General features: G+C 38.3%; 2 protein-coding genes across 2 annotated transcripts in view; both read right to left on the bottom strand.

The window, feature by feature from the left end:
- The window catches only part of LOC127427157 (U6 snRNA-associated Sm-like protein LSm5), a 298,822-nt gene that overhangs the window by 62,773 nt on the left and 212,055 nt on the right, over nucleotides 1-23,994 (bottom strand). The window lies entirely within an intron of this gene.
- LOC127427108 (kelch repeat and BTB domain-containing protein 2-like) lies at nucleotides 2,084-23,799 on the bottom strand. Its single transcript, XM_051674479.1, has 4 exons — nucleotides 23,337-23,799; nucleotides 17,470-17,894; nucleotides 8,786-8,951; nucleotides 2,084-7,935 (listed from the first exon to the last, which is right to left on the bottom strand). The coding sequence occupies exons 2-4, from the start codon at nucleotides 17,640-17,642 to the stop codon at nucleotides 6,385-6,387; spliced, it is 1,890 nt and encodes a 629-aa protein (XP_051530439.1). The 5' UTR covers nucleotides 17,643-17,894; nucleotides 23,337-23,799; the 3' UTR covers nucleotides 2,084-6,384.

The following is a 23,994-nucleotide window of genomic DNA, read 5'->3' as shown; positions in this document are numbered from 1 at the left end:
TATTTCTATCAAATTCAATCAAGCTTTATTTCTATTTGTTCTCTTTTCCTACATCTATCTATCTGTCTATCTATCTGTCATTATTTATCACACCCTAGCAACCAAAACACATTTTAATTGAAAATCCATTAAAATTTGCTTAGATGGATATCTATGGATCAGAATGTCGTAGAGACTTCATTCTTGGCTTGCATGACTCAAGACAGCAAGCAGCCTTCTTATTATCACCCTGGAAACTGCCTAGCAACCAGATGAGGTTACACATATCTCTGAACAGAACATCACAGAGACATCCGATTTCCTTTATTTGACTCAGGGTAGCAAGGGGCATTTTGAGTATTACCTTGATAACTGCCTAGCCACCAGATGGGGTTACCCTAGCAACAAAGTAACAAATCACATATCTCTGCACCAGAATATTGCAGAGACCTCCGGTTTCGTTCATTTGACTCAGGGTAGCAAGGAGCCTTTTGAGTATCACCTTGGTAACTGCCTAGCAACCAGATGGGGTTACCCTAGCAACCAAATAACAAATCACATGTCCCTGCACCAGAACATCGCAGAGACCTCCGGTTTCGTTCATTTGAGTCAGGGTTGCAAGGAGCTTTTGAATATCACCTTGGTAACTGCTTAGCAACCAGATGGGGTTACTCTACCAACCAAGTAACAAATCACATATCTCTACACCAGAATAATCGCAGAGACTTTCGGTTTCATTCATTTGACTCAGGGTAGCAAGTTGCTGTTTGAGTATCACCTTGGTAACTGCCTAGCAACCAGATGGGGTTTCTATAGCAACCAATTAACAAATCACATACCTCTGCATCAGAACATCATAGAGACTTCCGATTTTGTTCATTTGATTCAGGGTAGCAAGGGGCATTTTGAGTATTACCTTGATAAATACCTGGCAACCAAATGGGGTTACCCTAGCAACCAAGTAACAAATCACAAATAACTGCATCAGAATATTGTACAAACTTCCACTTTTGTCCATTTGACTCAGGTTAGCAAAGATGATTTTTAATATCACCTTGGTAACTGCCTAGCAACCAGGTGGGGTTACCCTAGCAAACAGGTAACAAAACATATATCTCTGCTTTAGAACATCGTAGAGACTTCTGATTTTCTTTATTTTTCTCAGGGTAGCAAGGGGCATTTTGAGTAATACCTTGATAACTGCCCAGCAACCAGATGGGGTTACCCTAGCAATAAAGTAACAAATCACATATATCTGCACCAGAACATCATAGAGACTTCCAATTTCATTCATTTGACTCAGGTTAGTAAGGAGCCTTTTGAGTATAACTTTGGTAACTGCCTAGCAACTAGATGGGGTTACCCTAGCAACCAAATTACATATCATATATCTCTGCACCAGAACATCGCAGAGACTTCCGGTACTATTCATTTGACTCAGGGTATTAAGGATCATTTTGAGTATCGCCTTGATAACTGCTTAGCAACCAGATGGGGTTACCCTACCAACCAAGTAACAAATCACATATCTCAGCACCAGAACACTGCAGAGACCTCCGGATTCGTTCATTTGTTTCAGGGTTGCAAGGAGCCTTTTGTGTATTACCTTGATAAAAACCTAGCAACCAGATGGGGTTACCCTAGCAACCAAGTAACAAGTCACACATATCTGCACCAGAACATAGTAGAGACTTCCGCTTTTGTTCATTTGATTCAGGGTTGCAAGGAGCCTTTTGAATATCACCTTGGTAACTGCTTAGCAACCAGATGGGGTTACTCTACCAACCAAGTAACAAATCACATATCTCTACACCAGAATAATCACAGAGACTTTCGGTTTCATTCATTTGACTCAGGATAGCAAGGTAACTGCTGGAAACAATAAAAGATTATATATATATATATATATATATATATATATATATATATATATATATATATATATATAAATTATTAATAAAAAATCTAGTTTCTTTAGCTTGGTAACATTTAAAATTTCACAACTTAGTCCCACTGTCCCCAAATGAGGACATGAAATAAGGAAAACTATTTATCTTACCTTATTTTCATCCTAACTCCATATAAAGCCTATAAAAGCAAAAATGTTCAGCTTTTGGATGAATACATTTATTCTTAAGGTGAAAATGCATAGTAAATACAATGCATTTACTAATGTTAATGAACAGAACTGTATTGTACAGTGATAACAAAATAAAATATATTTATAATAAAATGAAATGACCCACAGATGTGTTAATGTTGAAAAATATTAAAAGTAAATTAAAATTATGCGTTGTTTATAGTGAAGACAAAATACAACATGGAAGCGGGGGTTGCACGAGGTCAAAGAAGTTACTGAGAAATTAAAAAACTGAATAAAGTTAATGGGTTTTTACAATCAACGTTCGAAGTGACCTCTGTACTGTAAATTACCTCACTATAAACTATATGTTTCACTTTTTGCACAGTTTATCACCATTGCCTGATTCTATTGTTGGAAACTCTAAGAGAAGACCAGGAGACATATGTACAGCTTCATCAGGATTCTTTATTGGAGAAGATCTGGAGCATCAGTCTACACGTCAGAACGTTCTGTCTTTGGCTGCAGTCATCAAGTCTGACTTAGCGAGTCATACACTGGTGGCCAAATGTTTGGAATAATGTACAGATTTTGGAAAGCTCTTATGGAAAGTAATTGGTACTTTTATTCATCAAAGTGGCATTCAACTGATCACAAATTATAGTCAGGACATTAATAACGTGAAAATTACTATTACAATTTGAAAAAAAAAAAAAAAATCAGAACTTCTTAAACTAATTCAAAGAGTTCTCATCAAAAATCCTCCACGTGCAGCAATGACAGCACTTGCCATAGATGTAGCTGTCTTGACGGACATGTCTCATGCACCTTACAGTCTAGCTGCTCCCACAAAAGCTCAGTGGGGTTAAGATCCATAACACACTTTTCCAATTATCTGTGTTTCTATGCCCACTCTAACTGTTTCTTTTTGTTTTTCTGTTTCAAAAGTGGCTTTTTCTTTGCAATTCTTCCCATAAGGCCTGCACCCCTGAGTCTTCTCTTTACTGTTGTACATGAAACTGGTGTTGAGCGTGTAGAATTCAATGACGCTGTCAGCTGAGGACATGTGAGGCGTCTATTTCTCAAACTAGAGACTCTGATGTATTTATCCTCTTGTTTAGTTTTACATCTGGCCTTCCACATCTCTTTCTGTCCTTGTTAGAGCCAGTTGTCCTTTGTCTTTGAAGACTGTAGTGTACACCTTTGTATGATATCTATTTATTTTTGGCAATTCAAAGCATTGTGTAGCCTTCACTACTCAAAACTGACTGAGTTTCTAAAGAAAGCAGTTTCTTTTTTGCCATCTTTGACCTAATATTGACCGTAAGACATGCCAGTCTATTGCATACTGTGACAACTCAAAAACAAACACAGACAATGTTAAGCTTCATTTAATGAACCAAACAGCTTTCAACTGTGTTTGATATAATGGCAAGTGATTTTCTAGTACCAAATTAGCAATTTAGCATGATTACTCAAGGATAAGGTGTTGGAGTGATGATGGCTGCTAGAAATGGGGTCTGTCTAGATTTGATCAAAAATGACTGTTTTCAAATAGTGATGGTGCTGTTTTTTACATCAGTAATGTCCTGACTATATTTTGTGATCAGCTGAATGCCACTTTGGAGAATTAAAGTAACAGTTTCCTTCCAAAACAGCAACATTTTTGCATTATTCCAAACTTTTGGCCGCCAGTGTATTTTTTATTTTTATGTCATTAATGTATATATGTTTAAATGTATATGTTTGTATATATGTATGTATATACGGTTGCATTTGCATTGTGACAAATTCCTTGTGAAAGCATACTTGGCAATAAAGCTCATTCGGATTCTGAAAAATGAAAAACAAACAAAATTTAATGCATAACGTAACCGAAAATGGGAACAATGTGATTTTCAGTTGTTCCAGAGTGAAAACTTTATTTTTAAATGCTGGTAACCGGTTATAACCGGTTAATTTCGTTCTGGTAATTTTTTCATGAAACCAAACGACAAAGGGTTTATCACAGTTTTTTAACAGTTCATTTTTGGAACTGCACTTCATGTTGCCTGAAAAAAAATGAAACACGCTTTGATTCTGAAGGAAACTGCTGCATCACACATTTCGTTGCCTAATTGCCTGTTGTGGATGTAGCATTCTGTGAATGAAGACCTTTTTAACAACTATGAATAAATACTACATATAGGCAAACCTAATCCAGATAAAGGAAAACATTAACAGGAAGTAAAAAGCACATTTCTCGGTTGTTTCCAAGTCTTTGCTGAATTATTGTTAGATATGAAGAATTAATCTAGATTTGATGCTGCCGGGTTTTGACTGAGAAGCAGATCTGTAATTAAAATTATACTTCTCTGTTAATTTTTTTTATGCTTATGATTTCTATGCTGATAAATCCACCATACAGGAAAAAATTGAATTGCTTATTTTGGGCTTTTTCCAGAACAGGTTGCTTGTTTCTCTTGCGAGATCTGGCAACACTGCAATTGGTAGTTCACCAGCCCTTAGCTCAGAGTACTGTCATTTTAAAAAGAACGTTATAAAAAGGAGGCTGTGGAACAAAAAAATACTGTTTTTGCTCAGAACAAACTGAAATGAAAAACATTTCGATTTTAGTCCCCGATTCCAAGGACGTCCCTGCATTTTCCAACAGGACGAAGACCCCATACAATTGCGCAGGTGAGGACCAGCATAATGGATGAATGGGGGAAAATTCTGCTTTCTAAATTAAACTTGTGTCTTCAGTACCCAAATGCTTAAATGTTATTAGAAGAAATTATGTTTCACAGTGGTAAACACTCGACTGTCCCAACTTTGTCACTCCTTTTTGTTTTTATTAGCATTATCCATACTGTCCCAACTTTTTTGTAATTGGTGTTGTACTACTACTACTACTACTACTACTAATAACAATAGTCATCATCATCATCATCAATAATCGGTCATCTCAGATTATAAGTTTTTACTAGGGCATTAAAATACTCTTATGTTATGAGACTTATGTTGAAGTGTAGCCTTTTTATTTATTTTAACCTGTTTCAGTTCAGTTTCACACTTTCAGTATCCAAGTATAACAGTTTTAAAACAAACCAACATAACACTTGATGGAAAACAAAAGTACTTGTGCCGAGCAATATTTTGTATTTGTCTCAAAGAGAAGGACAAATATATAAATTAACTTGCTGATGAGCGTGATGATGCCCTTCTTAAAAGGGATTTCACCCAAAAATGAAGATTCTCTCAATTTAATCACCCTCATGCCATCACAGATATGTATGACTTTCTTCTGCAGAATATACACAAATATTTTTTGTGTATGTCCTTTGTGTTCAGCAGAAGAAAGAAAGTCATACACATCTGGGAAGGCATGAGGATGAGTAAATGATGAGAGAATTTTCATTTTTGGTTGAACTATCCCTCTTTTAGAAATAAGCCAATCAAGATCATCCTTTACAAATGAACCACTGCTTAAAGAATAGGTCCAAACACCCAAGAGTACAGAAGCAGCTGGAAGATAAAAAAACAAACAAACTACATGACGATGGTAAACGAACTAAGAGACCAGGCTGTAAATCACCTTAGAGCAACCATAGAGTGTTTGTGGTGTGAACGTGAGACCTGCACTTTTGAGGGTCAAAAGAAGCCAGTTCATCAAGGATCATTAGATAAACCAATAAGAGTATGTAAAGTAACTATGATGATACAGAGGTATGTCTTACAACAACAGTCAAGAAAGTCACCGAACCAGTGGTCAAGGCAAATGTCAAATGACACCCAGTAAAAAAAACTTGCTGACTGTTGACCCTCCCATATACTGCCGACAAGGATTAAATCCTTTCTTTCTGGAAGACGAACGTGAACAGAACAGTACAAAATGTTGGGGGTTTGTACAGTTGCTAATATTATTAACTGCAGTTGGTTTAATTGAAATGATCACTTCTTAAACTACTTAAATCAAATAGTCAAAAAAAGAATGCCAAATGTATGATCACAGAAATTAAAAAAATTTGTGACTAGCCAGTATTTTGGAGAAACATATATGCTCTTGGGCGAACAACTCACTATGACATCAGAAGAACCAAAACCGCATGTGAGGTGGCTTGTTGAAGAGGGGTGGGGTTCAAATTATAGCCTTTCAATTAAATGTTTTAAACTCCAATTAAATGTCTGATCTCCATAAATATACTAGTTTTTAAGGAAAATGTTCTCATCGAGAAAGCCCATCATTCATCTTTCTTACACTTCAAAGAGTTCCATAAAATACAAGAGCATTATTCCAGAAGGGTGGATAAATTACAGGTTTGTTTCCAAGTAGATTCTGTTCACTACACGTGAGGCAGCGACTCCATGTCCTCATCCACCTCAAACTCCTCAGCTCCATCAGTTGAGAAGAGGTAGGTGGGCGGCTTCCAGGGAGAGTCCTCAAGGCAGGATGGGTATAGTTTACCAACGGCACAACGGAAATCTTTCCCAAGGTCCCAGAGCACGCGCTCTGACACGGGTTGCCGCAAGCACCAGCGATCGAGCTCCGGGTCGTACTGATACAAAGCGTACTTTGCCCGCTCGTTTAAGTGCGTCTCACGTATAAAGATGCAGAGCATGTTCAGCAGCACCACTGCACGCACGCAGGGGTCTGAGTACCGCTTGGCTGGGATGTTGGCAGCCAGACGCCATTCATTTTTGTTGACATTGTATATTTCCACCGTAACGGAGGAGCCATCGATGGTGCTAGTTGGTAGACGCAAGCCCGAGTTGCCCACCACGTGCAGACCACCAATGTAGAAGATGAGGTCTCCTAATGCAGCAGCAGAAGCAAAGCATCGACTAGTTTGTCGCATGGCCATTTCAACCCAAGTGTCCGCTCGAGGGAAGTAACAGTACATGAGGTCATGGGTCATGACATAGATGCAATCGCGGGCCGTTACTGCCGTGCTCCAACTCCAGGCACAGGGAAGAGGGCTCGCCATGCTCCATTCATCTTGCTCGCAATCGTATCGCTCCACTGTGCGCTTATTCAATTCACCACCCACATTATCACCACCAATCGCATAGATGAAACCCTGACAGTACACTAGTGACGGCTTAGTGCGTGCGCATAGCATTGGCGTTTTGGCAACCCAGGTGTTCTGTTGAGCATCCAGCCAGTAGAAACTGTTCACTGAGCAGTAGGCGGCCTGCAGCTTGCCACTCTTGCTGCCGTGGCTAGCCAGAGTGCTCTTCAGTGGTATCTGTCCACCGGCAATGAACATGTCATTGTCTGGAGTGACCAATGTACCAACTTTATGCAAGTCTCCAGGCGGGCTACTCAGTTTATAGACCTTCTCAGCTTGTGGGCTGTAACAGACGACCATGTGACGTGGACCAATAACATGGCTTTCAGCTGGCGGTTCAGCCTCTACGAAAATGAGCATTTCTTCCTTGGTCATGCCCAGTCTGGGCTTAAAGAACTTTGGCATAGACTTATACAGGCCCTGCACGACCACAGACTTGTCATTTGGTGGAAGACCTTGGAACCAGGCACGTTGGGTCACCTCGGAGAGTGCGTCAATTCGAATCTGGCTAAGGACTGAAGAGAGATATTGAGAACGCGCTTCCATGTTGTATTCCAGCCACAGCATGGCTGCCTCACGTACCGTCTCCTCTTTCTCCACGTTGAGATTATCGCTGCTCAGGAGATCCAGCAGTAGCTCATGTGAGAGCTGCAGGAAGGCCTCTTGACGGTAGACGACAGGGAATTTGTGCTCCACCATGCACTTCGCACTTTGCTTCAGCTCGGTGCAGCTGAATAGGTCACCGATGCTCAGCATGCGGACACAATTTTCAGCAGTGATTTTCTTGACCAAGTAATCGCGACACTGCAGTAAAACATCTTCCACCTAAGAGGATGAGAATACAAGTATGAATCAATTAGAAAATAAATAAATGTAAAGTAAATAATGTGATTCTCTAAAAACTCGTGAAAAAAAAAGTTCTAATACAGTATACTGACCCAGTAAATGGTGGTTTGATATAGTAGGGACAGCAAATTGAAAAGTTCCTTGTGGCCAGCGTTCACAAAATTGGGTTCACAATGCTTTTAAATCATTTTTATCATGCACATATTTCAAGATGATCTTCCATTCAGTATTGAAATTATTGGCTGATTTTTCTACATTTGTCTGTACCAAAGAAAAGCACACCAAAATTCAACTTCCTCAAATAATGGAGAGTTTTAATTAAGAAAACAAGATCTGCAATTTGGGGAGTTGGGGGGAGATAATGGTGTTCATTCTCCTGATGTACATGTCTACCAAGTTTTAAGTTTGGACCTTGTGTTCACAAGATACATGTTAACTATGCACACCATATTTTATGCGAATGGGATAAACAGTTGTGGACAATTTAGAAAAATAAATAAATAAATAAATAAATAAATAAATAAATTAATGGTTTTCCAGAATGTTCATGGTGTCCAGAAAGCATCCTCAGAACAAATATACAAGGGTTCCAGCAGTTGCTCTACCTGGATCCCAAATAATCAAATCAAAACAAATATGCTATGGCTTAAACCATGTTGTTTAGACCCCTAAAAATGCTAGATTGTGCTGCTTAAAGTCTGCAAAACTTTCACAAAATGCTAATGAGTGACATAAACTGAGCGGTTTTATAGACTGACAAAACCCTGGTAAACTTGGAACTTGATGAGACGAATGCTATAACTTCATTTAGCATGTACACTCTCCTAACCTGAAGGAAACAGGCCGTCTCGTAGAGCGGCTCCACAGTGCTGTCATTGATGAGCAGGTTGCCGGTGTAAGCGTACGTTATGATGGTCTGGAGCGTTGCAGGGTCAACATTTCTCAGGTGAACATGTGTCTGTTTGCTCTCACTGAGGCCGCTCAGAAACATGGCTCTACAACACAGAAAACACAGTGGTCAAACCAAGTATTATTATCTACTTGCAAAGCGCAAGTGTCATTTGTCTATGGTCAAAGCTGTCAGTTCATGGATAAAAGCTGAGCTGCATCTCAAAGGACACACTATGCACTCGGCCATCGTGTAGTATTTAAATGAAATACTAAAGTTTTTCACTACACGGAAGCATTCAGCGGTTTTCAGCTGATGGAAGTGATGTTTCAAACGCATGTGTTGTCACTAGATTTAGCGCATTAGCCAGCTTCAGTCCAACACTTATCTCTCAAATAATGTACATTTTCACACAGCATGGGATGATGGTAAAGCATTCAACTCACATCTGCAAGGTGTCATCTTCATAGAAGTTTTAGTAGTTACTGTCCCTCACTCACAATTTAAGACTAAGGCCTTTTCAGTGGCAGCTCCCAGACTGTGAAACGGTCTACCTTTTTATATTAGATCAATCCCCCAACTGCTACTTTTAAATTCAGCTTAAAGACCTATTTTTATTTTTCAGCTTTCAATTTAGTTTGAGGATGCAATAGAAATTTTTTTTTTCTCTCTCTCTACATGTGTTATATATTGTGTGCTTCTTTTTGTTAATATTATTTACTTTTTGTCTATTTATTTGTTCATTGACAGATAGTTTTGTACAGAAAGACATGGTCCTCCAAGTCTCAATAGCATAATTTAGTAACCATTATGAAAATCAAAAATTTAGCAAATCATTTGTGAAGCTTGGTCTATATTCAGTTCAGCAGAACTAGCTATACTGTACTCAGTACATCAGAGATAAACTTTCAGCTCTCCCAGGATGACCGAAATATCAGCGCCGATAGTTGCTTTTAGGAACTAGCAGATTTGAGAAAATAAAATTAAAAAACATTCAATGATTTTGTGGTTATCAGAAGAAAAAAAAACTATAAAAAATAAAAAATAATAAAAAATCCAATCGATGCAGATGATTGCTTTTTTTTTTTTTTTTTTTTTTTTTTAAGGCAATTCAGTATTCTTATATATTATTTCCTAGCACATTTTTTCTAATTCCAAACCATATCAACCATAATAACTGCTAAGTAGAATTATTTTTAAGTGTTATTTAATTCTTGAGGAGGAAGGGTGTGGCTTAAAGTGACTAACACCCTGTATTAAGATGTGCATATTAAAAAGCCTATCAGAAAAATGCAACACTCTTGAAAATTCCCTCCTGTTGAGGCATGACCACCAGACAATGAAATACTTCATTAATAACAGTTGCAAAAATGTGTTGAGAAGAAATAGCTCAAATGAACTCCAAAGGAATTAAATGTATAACCACCAGGAATCCGTTAGCAGCCAGCACCACTATTTTCCAGAGCTGTAACACACCTGGGTAGGGTTGCACCAGCTGTGCGTAAGGTCTCACTTAAGTTGAGACGTAAAGTTCACACTAAGGGCTTAGTAACTACTAGTTAGTTTGTAACTAAGTCAGTGCTTAATTTGGTTGCACCACCTGTTCTTAAGGCAAGACTTAACTAGTAGGTCGTAAGCTCTCCGTAAAGTGATGCGTAGTCGCATATGACGTTTACCTGTATTTATCCAATAAGCTGCCTTCAAATTGGTACACAGAAGTATTAAACAGCCATGAATTTCAGTTTGATCTTGTTAAAACCTTGTTTGCTCATAACTGTCAGCTGTAATAAATGATATCCCAATTGAAATACGATACGTAATAAAACAAGATTTCATTAATGATATATTTAGTTCAAAAAGGAGTCACGTGACGCCATGCGAGGATCGGACGTGTGAACGGCGAACTATTTCTGAGATCATCCGATAAAGATTTTGTGTTATGCGAGGCGAGGAGTAAAGCAAGATTTTCTTGGAAGAACAACAGCGTTTTCTTGTTCCCAGACATTGCGATTTCGACAAGAGAGAAACGTGATCGATTCAAGGAATGCAAGAAACTTTTACATCAATGGAAGTTCGCTTTTGCACTGATATTCCCAGCCAAATTGAGAACAGATGCTAAGGATGGCTGTAAAACATTCACATGCCCACAGCAAGCGATGTCCTTCATAAAGTCAATGGAGTAAGTCATCTTGTGGTACTCACATTGCAGCCGAGTGGACCAGCTCACTGAACATTCGCTTGACTGTTTGAGGGAACTGAGCACTTTTTTTTGTGCTGGTTCCGCCTAGCAACTGGAGTTTATTTTGTAGAGTAACACACCTTCAGGACAGTTTTATGGATGAATCTACATGCTCTTTGTGTTTATTCCGCCTATTATCTTTTGCTGTGTAATTCTGTCTCACAAAATTTTTATAGAAACACCGGACTTGAGTAATCCGACGGCAAAGTTGTCGCAGGGACTCACATAGGCGTTCATGGACTGAGTTTGGAAGGATGAGCGTCAGTTGGCGCTGTCGTGCACGGAGTTAATGCGCACGTTTTTCTTTTTTCTGTTTGTTTGGTTTTGGGGGATGTTCGGGTTCTAATGGGTGCACTAATGTTGGAATGTGGTCTTTATAAATTTGTTTTTGACACATAATCTATTTTTTCTTATATGTCAAAATGTCAAATTCTAATATGAGTGGATTGTCTCTCTCCACTTGGAATGTGAATGGGTTGGGGCACACCATAAAAAGAAGGAAGGTAATTTCTCTTCTTAAGCGTAAATATGATAAAGTGTTTCTTCAACAAATGCACCTTTCTCCGCAGGAAGCTGAAAAATTTGGAAAGTTATGGGGTGGGCATGTTTTTTATAGTGCTGGCTCAAGTAAGAGCAGGGGAGTCAGTATGCTGATAAGTAAACATCTACAATTCAAATGTCTCAGAGTAAAGATAAATTAGGAAGAGTCATTATTGTTTTGAAATTCAGGGACAAAGTCTTATTTTGGCTAATATTTATGCACCTAACATTGATGATCAGGGCTTTTTTATAGATCTTGAAGGGATGTTGCAAGCCACTGGCACCCCTCATGCTGTAATATTGGGAGGAGACTTTAATCTTTTGATGGACTCAGTCATTGATCATAGTGAAGCAAAAGTGTGTAAGCCCCCTAGAGCAACACTGACGCTTCACAGGATGTGTAAAAATACCCGATCTGATCAGCTGCACGTGTGCACGCATTCCAACTGAACATGTCACGTGCGGCTGATCAGATCGGGAGCGGCATTGACAATCACTGACACTTTTTTTTAAGGATCCATCTCATGCATCCTCCGAATTCCCATGAAAGAAGGTCGCATTTGAAGGCTGCATTCAAAGTGTCCTACTCGCTTTTCTGAAACAAGACAGCCTCGATGATGTATGCAGCCGACAAATGCGACCTCCGGAGGACGCAGCCTTCCAAATGAGACACAGCCAGAGAGAGCGGTGAGGCTTGTCACCTTGTAATTATCTCTAACACCTGTCTCGTTATAGTGATGGCAGAGGGAGACCTGATAAGGCGCACTAGCGCATCATTTTGGTGGAGGGAGATAGCAACACAAGAGCACGGTGTCGGCGTGTACTGAGAGTATTAAAAGTTTGTTATTGAGTGTTGTGAAGAATCTGCATGAATTGAGTGTTTGGTAAAGCAGCCAACAATACAAACGCTAAAGGCAGAAAATAAAAAGACTTTCCTGAACTGCTTCATTGTCTCCTGACTCCTCCATTGCCCTGAAGAACTGAACTCTCTCACACAAACAATATCCCTATAAAAACCATGAACATAACTGAGGGATCTTTGGAGAAGACATCTGTAGATCAGCACTTCTCTTTAATTCATCATCAAAACATCGATATAGCATTTTGGCAACTATATTAGATATAAATGCACGTTAAAAATAGGAGCCGTTTTATAATTCCTGAGGTAATTTTAGTACAATCATTTCTCTCTTTTGGATAGCGACAGAACACGGGTAGGACGGCGTTAGCAAATTTTTGACAGTTGAAAAACATTTTTACACGGCTTTACTCTGTTGTTTGTGTGTGAATGTGCGAGAGAGGGAGAGAGATAGAGATCTGTGAGAACAGGCACGTTTCAATGGAGAAATAATGCAAAAGCAACTAATGACGGATAAAATTAAACATGACAGAAACTTTACAACTCGTATCCATCCAAGTGACAGATAATCTGTATTTGGAGCACAACCTCTAACTGGCGACGCTCGAAAATTCTCTAGAATTTGTAATGGTTGACACATTTTTTACAGGCATATAATTTTAACCGGTATATCAATGGATGAGTTTAATCCTGGAACAGCGAACAAACATAGTGACTAATAAGGGGACAGCTTACTCACATGTGACTTTTAATGACAATTTTGGTCCATTTTGAAATGTTGCCTTATGAAAACGGACCAAGAAGAAAATGCAACATTGTAACAATTTAGTCCCCGTTTCGGAACAAAGCAAACGGTACACAGGTCTGAAAACGCCCTTCGTCCATCATGCAGGTATTCACCAGCTTAAGACCATAACTGGCCTCGGGATGCAAATGTTGATGAATGGTCTCCTTTTCTTTTTACACACAATAAAGCGTTAGTTACGTGACAGTTACGGGCACTTCATTTCAAATCATATGGATAGGCTATATATGGGAGAATCATACATCCACCACTCCATTTACCATGATTCAGATAGATCGCTAATTATTGCTTTGTTCGGTGATGTGTTTCAAGTGTACAGCCTCTATAGCCAACATTTGGCAAGCGATCATTGACAAACTTTGCGAGCTGAATTTATGAAATTGAAATTATTTCATGTTGCTGCGCTGCTCAGCTCGAACCACTAGAGGGTGCGTCTCTATCTGCAGGGGTTTATAAATATACACACAAATTGTTTGATATACAATGAGTACATTCTAGTTGAAATTCTGTTTAATCTTATTATTATTATTATGTTGGCTTGAGAAAGCCAACATACTGAAATTCTATTTAAACTTATAGGTGGTGCTTGCAAAGCATCACTACTGTAATCTCACATACTTATTATTAGTAGTGCTTGCAGAGCAAAACATCACAATTGTAATCTCACATACTTATTATAAGTGTTGCTCGCAACCCACGAATGAGGTGTCATGACTTTTCTAAGGGATTGGGCATACGGTGCACCCCTGGGGGGCAAAAAATCTCACGAAAATGTCCCATAGGCATACTATGGCAAGGGTCTCGCCCATGAAAACATTTTTTTTCCTACTATGACAAGATACTGAAATTTAAGGGATCATATCTCCCAATCACAATGACATAAAGACATGGGGGCAGGCTCATTTCAATTGGGATACCAATCCCTCTAAGTATCACCTTGGAAATGGCATAGCCACATCCTAGCAACCATTTATGGCACCCTAACAACCACCCACATAGACTTCCATTCAAAATGGCTCAGAAGGATATCTTCAGAACAAAATGTCGTAGACACTTGAGGATTGGCTCTTTTGAGTCAGGTTAGTAAGCAGCCAATAAGAATCACTCTGGTCACTGGCTAGCCACGCCCTAGCAACCATTTACAGCACCCTAGCAACCACACCCCCATTAACTTCCATTCAAAATGTCTCACAAGGATATCTTCAGAACAGAATGTTTTAGAGACTTGCGGATTGGCTCCATTGAGTCAGGCAAGAAGCCTTGATTAGTATCACCCTGGTAACTGCTTAGCAACCAGATGGAGTTACCCTAGCAACCAAGTAACAAATCACATATCTCTGCACCAGAACATCGTAGAAACTTCCGGGTTGACTCATTTCACTCAGGATGGCAAGGAGCCATGTTAAGTATCACCTTGGTAACTGCTTAACAACCAGATGGGGTTACCCTAGCAACCAAGTAACAAATCACACATCTCTGCACCAGAACATCGTAGAGACTTCTGGTTGACTTATTTCACTCAGGATGGTAAGGAGCCATTTTAATTATCACCCTGGTAACTGCATAGCAACCAGATGGGGTTACCCTAGCAACCAAGTAACAAATCACATATCTCTGAACCAGAACATATCTATCTATCTGATAGACTGAATGGTCTTATAATCTTTAAACTTTGAACATTTAAAATTACTAAAACTTGTAACTACTTCAAACTTAAAACCTTCAAACTTCAAGCTTTTACAACTACAAACTTTAAGGCTAGGCTTTCTCAAGCCAACATCAAAGTTTGTCTTGACGAACTTTTTTATCTCATTAAAATTGATGAAAATCAACACATAGCTCAACCCTAGTTCGATGTAATACCATGAGTTTCCAGCACTCTTGTTGAGCAATATCTGCAAACAGTGACTGTTTTATCAAAGTTTTTTGACTACTGTTGTAAATGACTGCAAATCGTACATGTTTTCAGTAGTGATGTGACGTTAGACAACAAAGCTTAGAAGCTTGTCAAAAAAAAAAAGCTTCATTCAGTTTTTGGAAAAAAATCATGTGATCTGTGACATCCGAAGCATTATTGACCTGAAAACCACATGACTGCTTCAGTACCTGGTTCAAAAGAAGCACAAATCCCAGTACAAGTTTGAACCCATTTGAAACCCAAGTAAGTCACATAAGCACATTTCACTCCCCTATTAATAGAATGTTACTCGCTAGCTTTAGCATATTCATTTTCCAATCTACACATTAATAATCAGTTATTGATTTACTCTCGTTGTTTTTTTTGTTGTTTTTTTTAAATCACATAATCTTCTTTACTAATATAAAGTATGAAGCCCTTGAGGCTTGAGCGAACAATTACTTTACCGAACAAAACACAAAAACAATAATAGCATTGATGATACATTTTTGCTACAAAACTTTGTCAGCCACAGCAGCTTACTATGTGCGTTTAATTTTTTTGACCACCACATGGCATTAATTTGAACCTTGTACAGAAGCTTCGAGTAGTAAACAAATTTTAATATTCTTGTAATGAACCCCGTTGCTCCAGAAAACTTCATTTTCCCATCACTAGTTTCCAGACATGAGACTTGAACGAGGCTGTGGGTTTCTCTCTCAGCTGCTTATCTTCTCTGCTTGCCATTTTCAACTATACACCAATGCAAATTTAATTTGTTCAGTTCAGGCCAAAAGTTTGGAATAATGTACAGATTTTGCTCTTATGGAAAGACATTGGTACTTTTATTAACCAAAGTGGCATTCAACTGATAACAATGTATAGTCTGGACATTAATAATGTGAAAAATTACTGTTACAATTTGGAAAACATGTTCAGAACTTCTTAAACTACTTCAAAGATTTCTTATCAAAAAATCCTCCACGTGCAGCAATGACAGCTTTGCAGATCCTTGGCATTCTAGCTGTCAGTTTGTCCAGATACTCAGGTGACATTTCACCCCACGCTTCCTGTAGCACTTGCCATTGATGTGGCTGTCTTGTCGGGCACTTCTCACGCACCTTACAGTCTAGCTGATCCCACAAAAGCTCAAACGGGGTTAAGATCCATAACACTCTTTTCCAATTATCTGTTGTCCAATGTCTGTGTTTCTAACCTTTTCTTTTTGTTTTTCTGTTTCAAAAGTGTTTTTTTCTTTGCAATTCATCCCATTAACCTGCACCCCTGCCTGAGTCTTCTCTTTACTGTTGTACATGTAACTTGTGTTGTCTGGGTAGAATTCAATGAAGCTGTCAGCTGAGGACATGTGAGGCGTCTATTTCTCAATCTAGAAACTCGGATGTACTTATCCTCTTGTTTAGTTGTATCTGGGCCTTCCACATCTCTTTCTGTCCTTGTTAGAGCCAGTTGTCCTTTGTCTTTGAAGACTGTAGTGTACACTTTTGTATGAAATCTTCAGTTTTTTGGCAATTCCAAGCATTGTATAGCCTTCATTCCTCAAAACAATGATTGAGTTTCTAGAGAAAGCAGTTTCTTTTTTGCCATCTTTGACCAAATATTGACCTTAAGACATGCCAGTTTATTGCATTACTGTGGCAACTCAAAAACAAACACAAAGACAATGTTAAGCTTCATTTAACGAACCAAATAGCTTTCAGCTGTGTTTGATATAATGGAAAGTGATTTTCTAGTACCAAATGATCAATTTAGCATGATTACTCAAGGATAAGGTGTATGAGTGATGACTGCTGGAAATGGGCCCTGTCTAGATTTGATCAAAAATGACTTTTTTCAAACAGTGATGGTGCTGTTTTTTACATCAGTAATGTCCTGACTATACTTTGTGATCAGTAGAATACCACTTTGGTGAATTAAAGTACCAATTTCCTTCCGAAACAGCAAAATCTGTACATTATTCCAAACTTTTGGCTGCCAGTGTAACAGTTGATTTGAGTTTTGAAAGGTAGTTATTTCAAAAAATGAAAACTAAGTTTGAGTGTCTCAGATTAAGAACTCCCGGTTGCTTTACTTGCAAGTGACTATTATCAAAGAAATAGACAAAATATTTTGATGGGATATACTTGTATTATATGATATACCTTGTTTTATGGTAGCCATCTATTAAGAGAAAAGAAGTGATGAGAATTAAGTTTTGTCTTTTTGTGAGTGATATTAAGGTAGATGGAGACAGAGGGTCCATGACATTATTCAAACACAAACCCACCTGAAGTACGAGCTGCAGGTGGCCAGCACCATCTTATGGCAAGGGAACTCATTGTCCTCCACCAGCAGAGTGATGTCAGTCAACAACTTCTGCTCATAGAAGAACTTGAGTTGCTCCAGCACAGAAACGGCATAGTCAGTGTTGACTGGCCGACGCTCTCCAACTTCTGACATGTTTGTATCCCATGAGTTTCCACCCAGCTTTTGAAGTCCAGCGTGCCGGTGAAACCACACGCAAACAAGAAGTGAGGTAAGCAGAGACAGCCGCGTGAGGTGGAGATCCTGTAAGTGAGGCAGTCCCTGATCTGGAGGTGCAGGATGTCACAGCGGCAATCCAGTGTTCAGCTGCAGCAGAGGATTCTGGGATTGATGTAGGGGGCAGTATGAGGTAGAAATGTCTACATTAGAAGACCTGGAGTCCAGTGTCTGTAAAACAAACCACATGTCACATTAAAGGAATATTCATTTTCATGTCAATTTACTCACCCTCATGTCATTCCAAAGCCATTTAACTTAAGCGTAGGGCTCAATAATAAGGATTTGTTTCAATAGACTATTGCAGTTGGCCTGACAACATTTTCAGTAGCCCCACCACAAAAAAATATTTTGTGACTTTTTTTTATTTTTTTAATCAATACAAAAAAGACCATTTACTGTAAATAAATGAAAGGTTTAAAGTAATTTAAGGATTTTATTTTGCTGTGATACCTAAAAATTATGTAGCCATTAATAATTTGCTGGGAAGTGAATACAGTGGAAAACACTAATGATTTGCTTAATGCTTCCAAGATTATCACAAATTAGGAATGCTCTGATCAGGATTTTTACCGTTACTAGGGCTGAATGATCTGGATGAAAAATCTAATTGTGATTATTTTGAAAAATACTGTGATTGCAATTTGAACGTCGATATTACTAATAATATTAAAAATGAATAAAAAAAAATCCTAGTGTTTCCTTCTGACCAAAATGTAGTAATAGGTAAACATGCTCTATTGCCATTAGAAATACAGTTCAAGAAAGGGTGTTCACACTTGAGTCCTCTTAAAAATAAATATTTAAAATATTTATAGTGAAGAATAAATGGGGGGGGGGGAATCTAACCTTAACACTGTATCTGCTGTGATAAGGTCTCAGCCCACTTTTCATCATTATTTTTGGAACCATTATATTAGAGTTAAGAAATTTTTATGGTAATATATTTTAGTGTAGTAATAATAATGACAATAATAACAATAAGAAGATTTAGTTCCTTCTCTAAATTCTCAGGTTACAGAGTCAACTGTTCTAAATCCGAAGCTTTGGCTCTGACAGCGTACTGCCCAGTAACGGCTTTTCAGCCGGCGCCTTCCAGTGGCCCAAACAGGGCATTAAGTATTTGGGCATTTTATTCCCAACAAATTTGTCTGATTTAGTTAGAGTTAATTTCGACCCTTTAATAAAAAGGTTTGAGTGATGTGAGCAGGTGGGCTTCATCACATTAATCTATGATTGGGAAGGTTAATATTATTAAAATGAATTGTATTCCAAAATTCAACTACCTGCTACAATCTCTCCCTGTAGATGTCCCCCTCTCTTATTTCAAGCAATTTGATAACATGGCGAAGTCCTTCATTTGGAATGGTAAACGTCCCAGATTACATTTCAACAAGTTACATAGGCCGGTTGACAAAGGTGGGCTAGGCCTACCCAAGATTGTGTTTTATTATTATGCATTCAGTCTCAGACATTTGGCTCATTGGTCGCTTCCACCTGAAAGAGCCCCTCCCTGGTTTTCTATTGAACAGGAAGTTCTTGCCCCTATTTTTCCATTGCAAAGCCTTTCTATTTAACTAACCGAAGAAGTCACACCCCGTTATTTCACATTTGCACGTGATCTGGACAAGAGGTTCAGAGTATTTAATGCGGACATTTATTTAAATGTTGCTTCAAGCATATGGCTGAACCCCAAATTATGCATCAACAAGTCCCCTTTCTATTGGTTAGAGTGGATAGTGATGGGGGTTACTACACTCGGCGACCTGTATGAGAGTGGATTGTTGAGATCTTTTGAGAATTTGGGTCATCATTTTGGGATTCCCAGATCTCAGTTTTACAGGTATTTACAGCTGCGCCACATGCTCTCTACTGTTTTTGGGAGTAGCACCCCCCCCCCCCCCCCCCCGCCTAAGGCGGCAGGTGCTTTGGGAGAGGTGATTGCTGCTTTTGGAAAAGGTCATGAGGCATCAGTGTATTACTCCCTGCTAATTCAGAGTCTGGGGGACGGAGCTTTAACTTCTATCAAGAGATTATGGGAGAAAGATTTGAATTTGGTATTGGAGGATGGAGTGTGGACTAGGATTCTAAAAAATTTCAAGTCTGCATCTAGAAATGCAAGGGTTCGCCTTATGCAATTTAAGATTTTACATAGATTTTATTGGACCCCCTCTAGATTATATAGGCTTGGTCTTAAAGACACACCCACCTGCTGGCGATGCCAATCAGAAGTTGGAGACACAACTCATGTCTTTTGAGGGTGTGTTAAGATTCAAGATTTTTGGTTGAGGGTTCAGAGTTATTTGTGTGACGTTTTGGGCACTCAAGTTTTACTTTGCCCCAGACTTTGTATTTTGGGTGATGGGGCGGTCATAAATTTGGGGGACAAATGTATGGGTTCTGACAAGTGTTATGATTGGCAGACAAGTTATTTTAAGGGGTTGGAAGTCGGACAGAGCGCCATCATTTCCGGAGTGGTGTGCGGAGATGGGGAGGTGGAAGAAGGGGTATCTAGAGGATTGGGTAATTTGGACTTGTTTGTGGGAAAATGGGGCAAATGTCTGGCATTTTTGGAGGGCTCTCGGGGAGGGACAGTGGAGAGAGAGGTGTAGATGTTGTGGGTGTGATTTTTATATTTTATTTATTTTATTTTTTAATATTTGATTTTGTGTGTCTATAATCATGTGGGACCACTGGGGTGTTCTTGTGGGTGGGGTTGGGGATTGGGAGGGGGCGAGGGGGTGAGGAGGGGTAGTAATAGAGGGGGTTAAGTATTGATTCTGTTTGTAAATGTTTTTGCTTTTATTAGTTAATATATGAATTAATAAAAAAATGTTAATCTAAAAAATAAAAAAAATAAGGCCATTGTTTGACACGTGTGCAGTTGACACTGAATTAAAAATTTTGTGAAGTCACATCACTCATGATTGATCATTGCTGTTACTTTCGAGTACTCAAGTACTCGGTCCAATCTCTAGTACATACTACAGATTTATAAAGAGAAGTATATTAGTATACTTTCTGCACATGCCTTGCTTAACACTTAAAAGTACGCACTTGATCATCACCAGCGAATAACAAACTTTTAGTGTGTCCTTTGCAAATTGTTTTTTAGCTTATATACGCATCGTGCATCAATCGCGCTGTCAATTTTTCATTGTGACATTTGTAAATTGGCAGGCCAGCAGAGGTTTCAGGGAAAGCTCATTACAGGCATCAGTGATGTCACTATTGAGGAACACATAACAACCACACATTAGGGGTGGGTTGCACCAATAAAGATTAAATTAAGCAGAGTTGAGAGGGTTTGTTGATCTAAATTTTATTTTAATTTGAGTTGCGTTGCACCACTTAATTTTAAATACAGTTTAACAAATCAGAGATTAAACTTTTAATCTGGGGGAGTCACATGGCACCATGCGGGGGTTGGACGTATGAATGACGAGCTCTGCGCACTTTGCTAGTTTTTAATTATTTTTATGTCATAAACCGGTAAGATACGATACACCCTGCTACATAAATGTTCTAAGAAGTCAACATGTTTATTTCCCTGATAAACATAAACATTTGTATATAGATTTAGATTTATCTTATGCAATTACATTTTGTGAAAATACAGCATGTTATTATACCCCTGCTAGCTTTTTATGCTCTTTTTTTGCCTTTTACTGGTGTCGGTGGTGCCTTTTCCTCGTGATATCAAATCATTTCAATTTATATTTCCAAGTAGGAAAACAATTTCACTATACACAGAAAAGCACATTAAAGTACACAAATAAAACAAATAACCATTCATATCTAGACTATATGTAGATATTAATACAACATAATGTGTTAACAAACATTGTTACACTCATTAGCTACAACGCTTAACAGTTTATTGCGTATTATAAATTAGTTTATTAGTTAGAGTAATAATAAAGTATTAACAATTTTCATAATAGCCTAATAAAAGGAACATTAATGACACCTATTAATTTAAATACATATTTAACATCAAGATACCATGGTTCTTAATAGTGTACTGTACACCATGCCAGCCAAAAACTTACCCTGATATACATTTTATTTTTATGTGTTTTTAAGTTTATGTGGGGCTATAATTACAACAGTAAAAAAAAAATTTAAATGGAAAAAATTAATTTTACACTTTTATTTTATTTAAATATGTACTGTATATAAATGTAAATGTATTTTAGAGATAGGGTGCATGTGTGGTTTTTTTTTTTTTTAGGTTGGTTTTTTTTTTAGGTTTTTTTATGGGGGGGGTCTTTCATAAATTCACTGTATGCCCACCTCTTCAGACACTACTACACCACTGCTTCTGGGGTAAATTCAGCTAAAATAACAACATACTGTATCTAAAGGTGACATTCCTTATAATTGTGTGTAATTGTTGTTAATAAGTAATTAAACAAAATAGCTAACCATGGTTTTACTAAAGTAATATTGTAGTAGTAACCATGGTTAATTGTGTGGTAACTACGGTTTAACTAAATACCGTGGTTAAACTATAGTTACTGTAGTGAAACCATGGTTAATTTTTGTAAAGGTAAACGAAACAGAAGTCCAATAATTTTCTGTTTAGGCTCACAAATGTAAAAAAAAAAAAAAAAAAAAAAAAAAAGATGAATTATGACAAAATAATATTTTAAATTACCCATTTTATCCCAAGAAACCGTAAAAAAAAAACAAAAATAAATAAAACAATAATTTATATTAGTATCGGTATTGGTAACCACGATATTGGATTTGATATTATTGGTATCGGATCGAAAAGAAAATAAGTGGTATCGCCCATCCCTAATAACGATCACATGTTGCTTGTTACTGCTCTTGTTAAATGCCAAATAACGCTCTCTTCTCGCTTGTACTTGAGAGACATGTCTCTGTCCCTTGTCCGCATGTAAAGGATGAGGAACCGGATAAGTGCCGCCACCGAGACGAGCTGCCCGAATTTGAAAGCACGTATCGCGACCAATGGCCCAAGATTTCGGATCATAATTAACACAAATAATATGATAAACGTCTCGCACAGGGTTGACGGTACATCCACTGTTCGTTTACTAAGTCATTCATGTTTAATTGTAGATCCGTTTTTATATTTAAACCACCACAGCTGCAAGTTTAAAGTTAATCCCTATCTGAAATTTAAATAGGAGTTTAAAGTATTGCAGCAACAGGATTAAAGTTAATTCAGATTTACAGTGAAATTGAAATCAGGATCAAACCGATGGTAAAAATGTAACCCTCATTATTTTTAAACAAGGTTTAAAGTTTGGTGCAACAGAATTATCAGATAAACCTTGATTTAATCTAAATTTAAGATTAATCCTGGTTGGTGCAACCCACCCTACATTATTTAACTGAAAAGTAATTTTAAATGACGGATATTATTCGATTGCATTGATCTCTAATTTAACGAAAAGTGTGTTAAATCCAATCGATGATACTACAACTATACAATGGTCTCTTATTGTGGTACTCTATTATGCGTAGTTTTATCTTATGTCGAACAGTTTAAAGCCTCTGAACTCGAGCAGAGGCGATGTTTTCAGGATCATACCCACCCACACACACACACACACACAGGCCTGCTCGAGGTGACCTTACCTTCGGTGAGCTGCGCGGAGCTCCGGCCGCTGTTGATGTATTTCTGCCGGATGTAAACACAAAGGCGAGGCTCAGTTTCAGACAGCCGCTGCTAGCAACGCTCGGCTTGGCCTTACTCAATCTGATGCAGTCTGTGTCCAGCTCAAACAGCTGCATGCCCCAATCATGATCTCAGTGGGTGAATTAAACTCGATCAGAGTTGTGTGTCAGTCTGCAGCTGACGTGTGTACGATCTGACACATGCTAATACTGCTTATCTCACACAAACACCAACGCTTCCCTGCAATCTAATTTATCGAGATTACGTTACTTGAGCAGATCGATACTATAATGATCAAATAATTTATTTACACTGTATTTCACGGGGAATTGGCTTCTCGAGACCTGCAGTTAAAGCGCGAGCTCCGGAAGTCTTCGCTCAGGAACACTAGCAGGGCTGCTGAAGAGAAGGCGGAGATATGCGACAGCTGCTTTTGCTTCTGCTTGTTTAATGGCCATTCACTCCTTAAGGAGTACTACCGCCACCTACTGCACATTACACGTCTTGCTGCGTGGGTGATGCATCTGTGCGACACTACGAATAAACTCTTCCTTTTTTATTTTATCCCCATGGACTGTTCCCTCTCACTGGCTGCATTATATTACAAAGTCACCAACC

This window comes from Myxocyprinus asiaticus, chromosome 36 (genome assembly GCF_019703515.2).
Source record: "Myxocyprinus asiaticus isolate MX2 ecotype Aquarium Trade chromosome 36, UBuf_Myxa_2, whole genome shotgun sequence".
Classification (NCBI taxonomy): domain Eukaryota; kingdom Metazoa; phylum Chordata; class Actinopteri; order Cypriniformes; family Catostomidae; genus Myxocyprinus; species Myxocyprinus asiaticus.
This window is presented reverse-complemented; position numbering and strand designations above follow the sequence as displayed.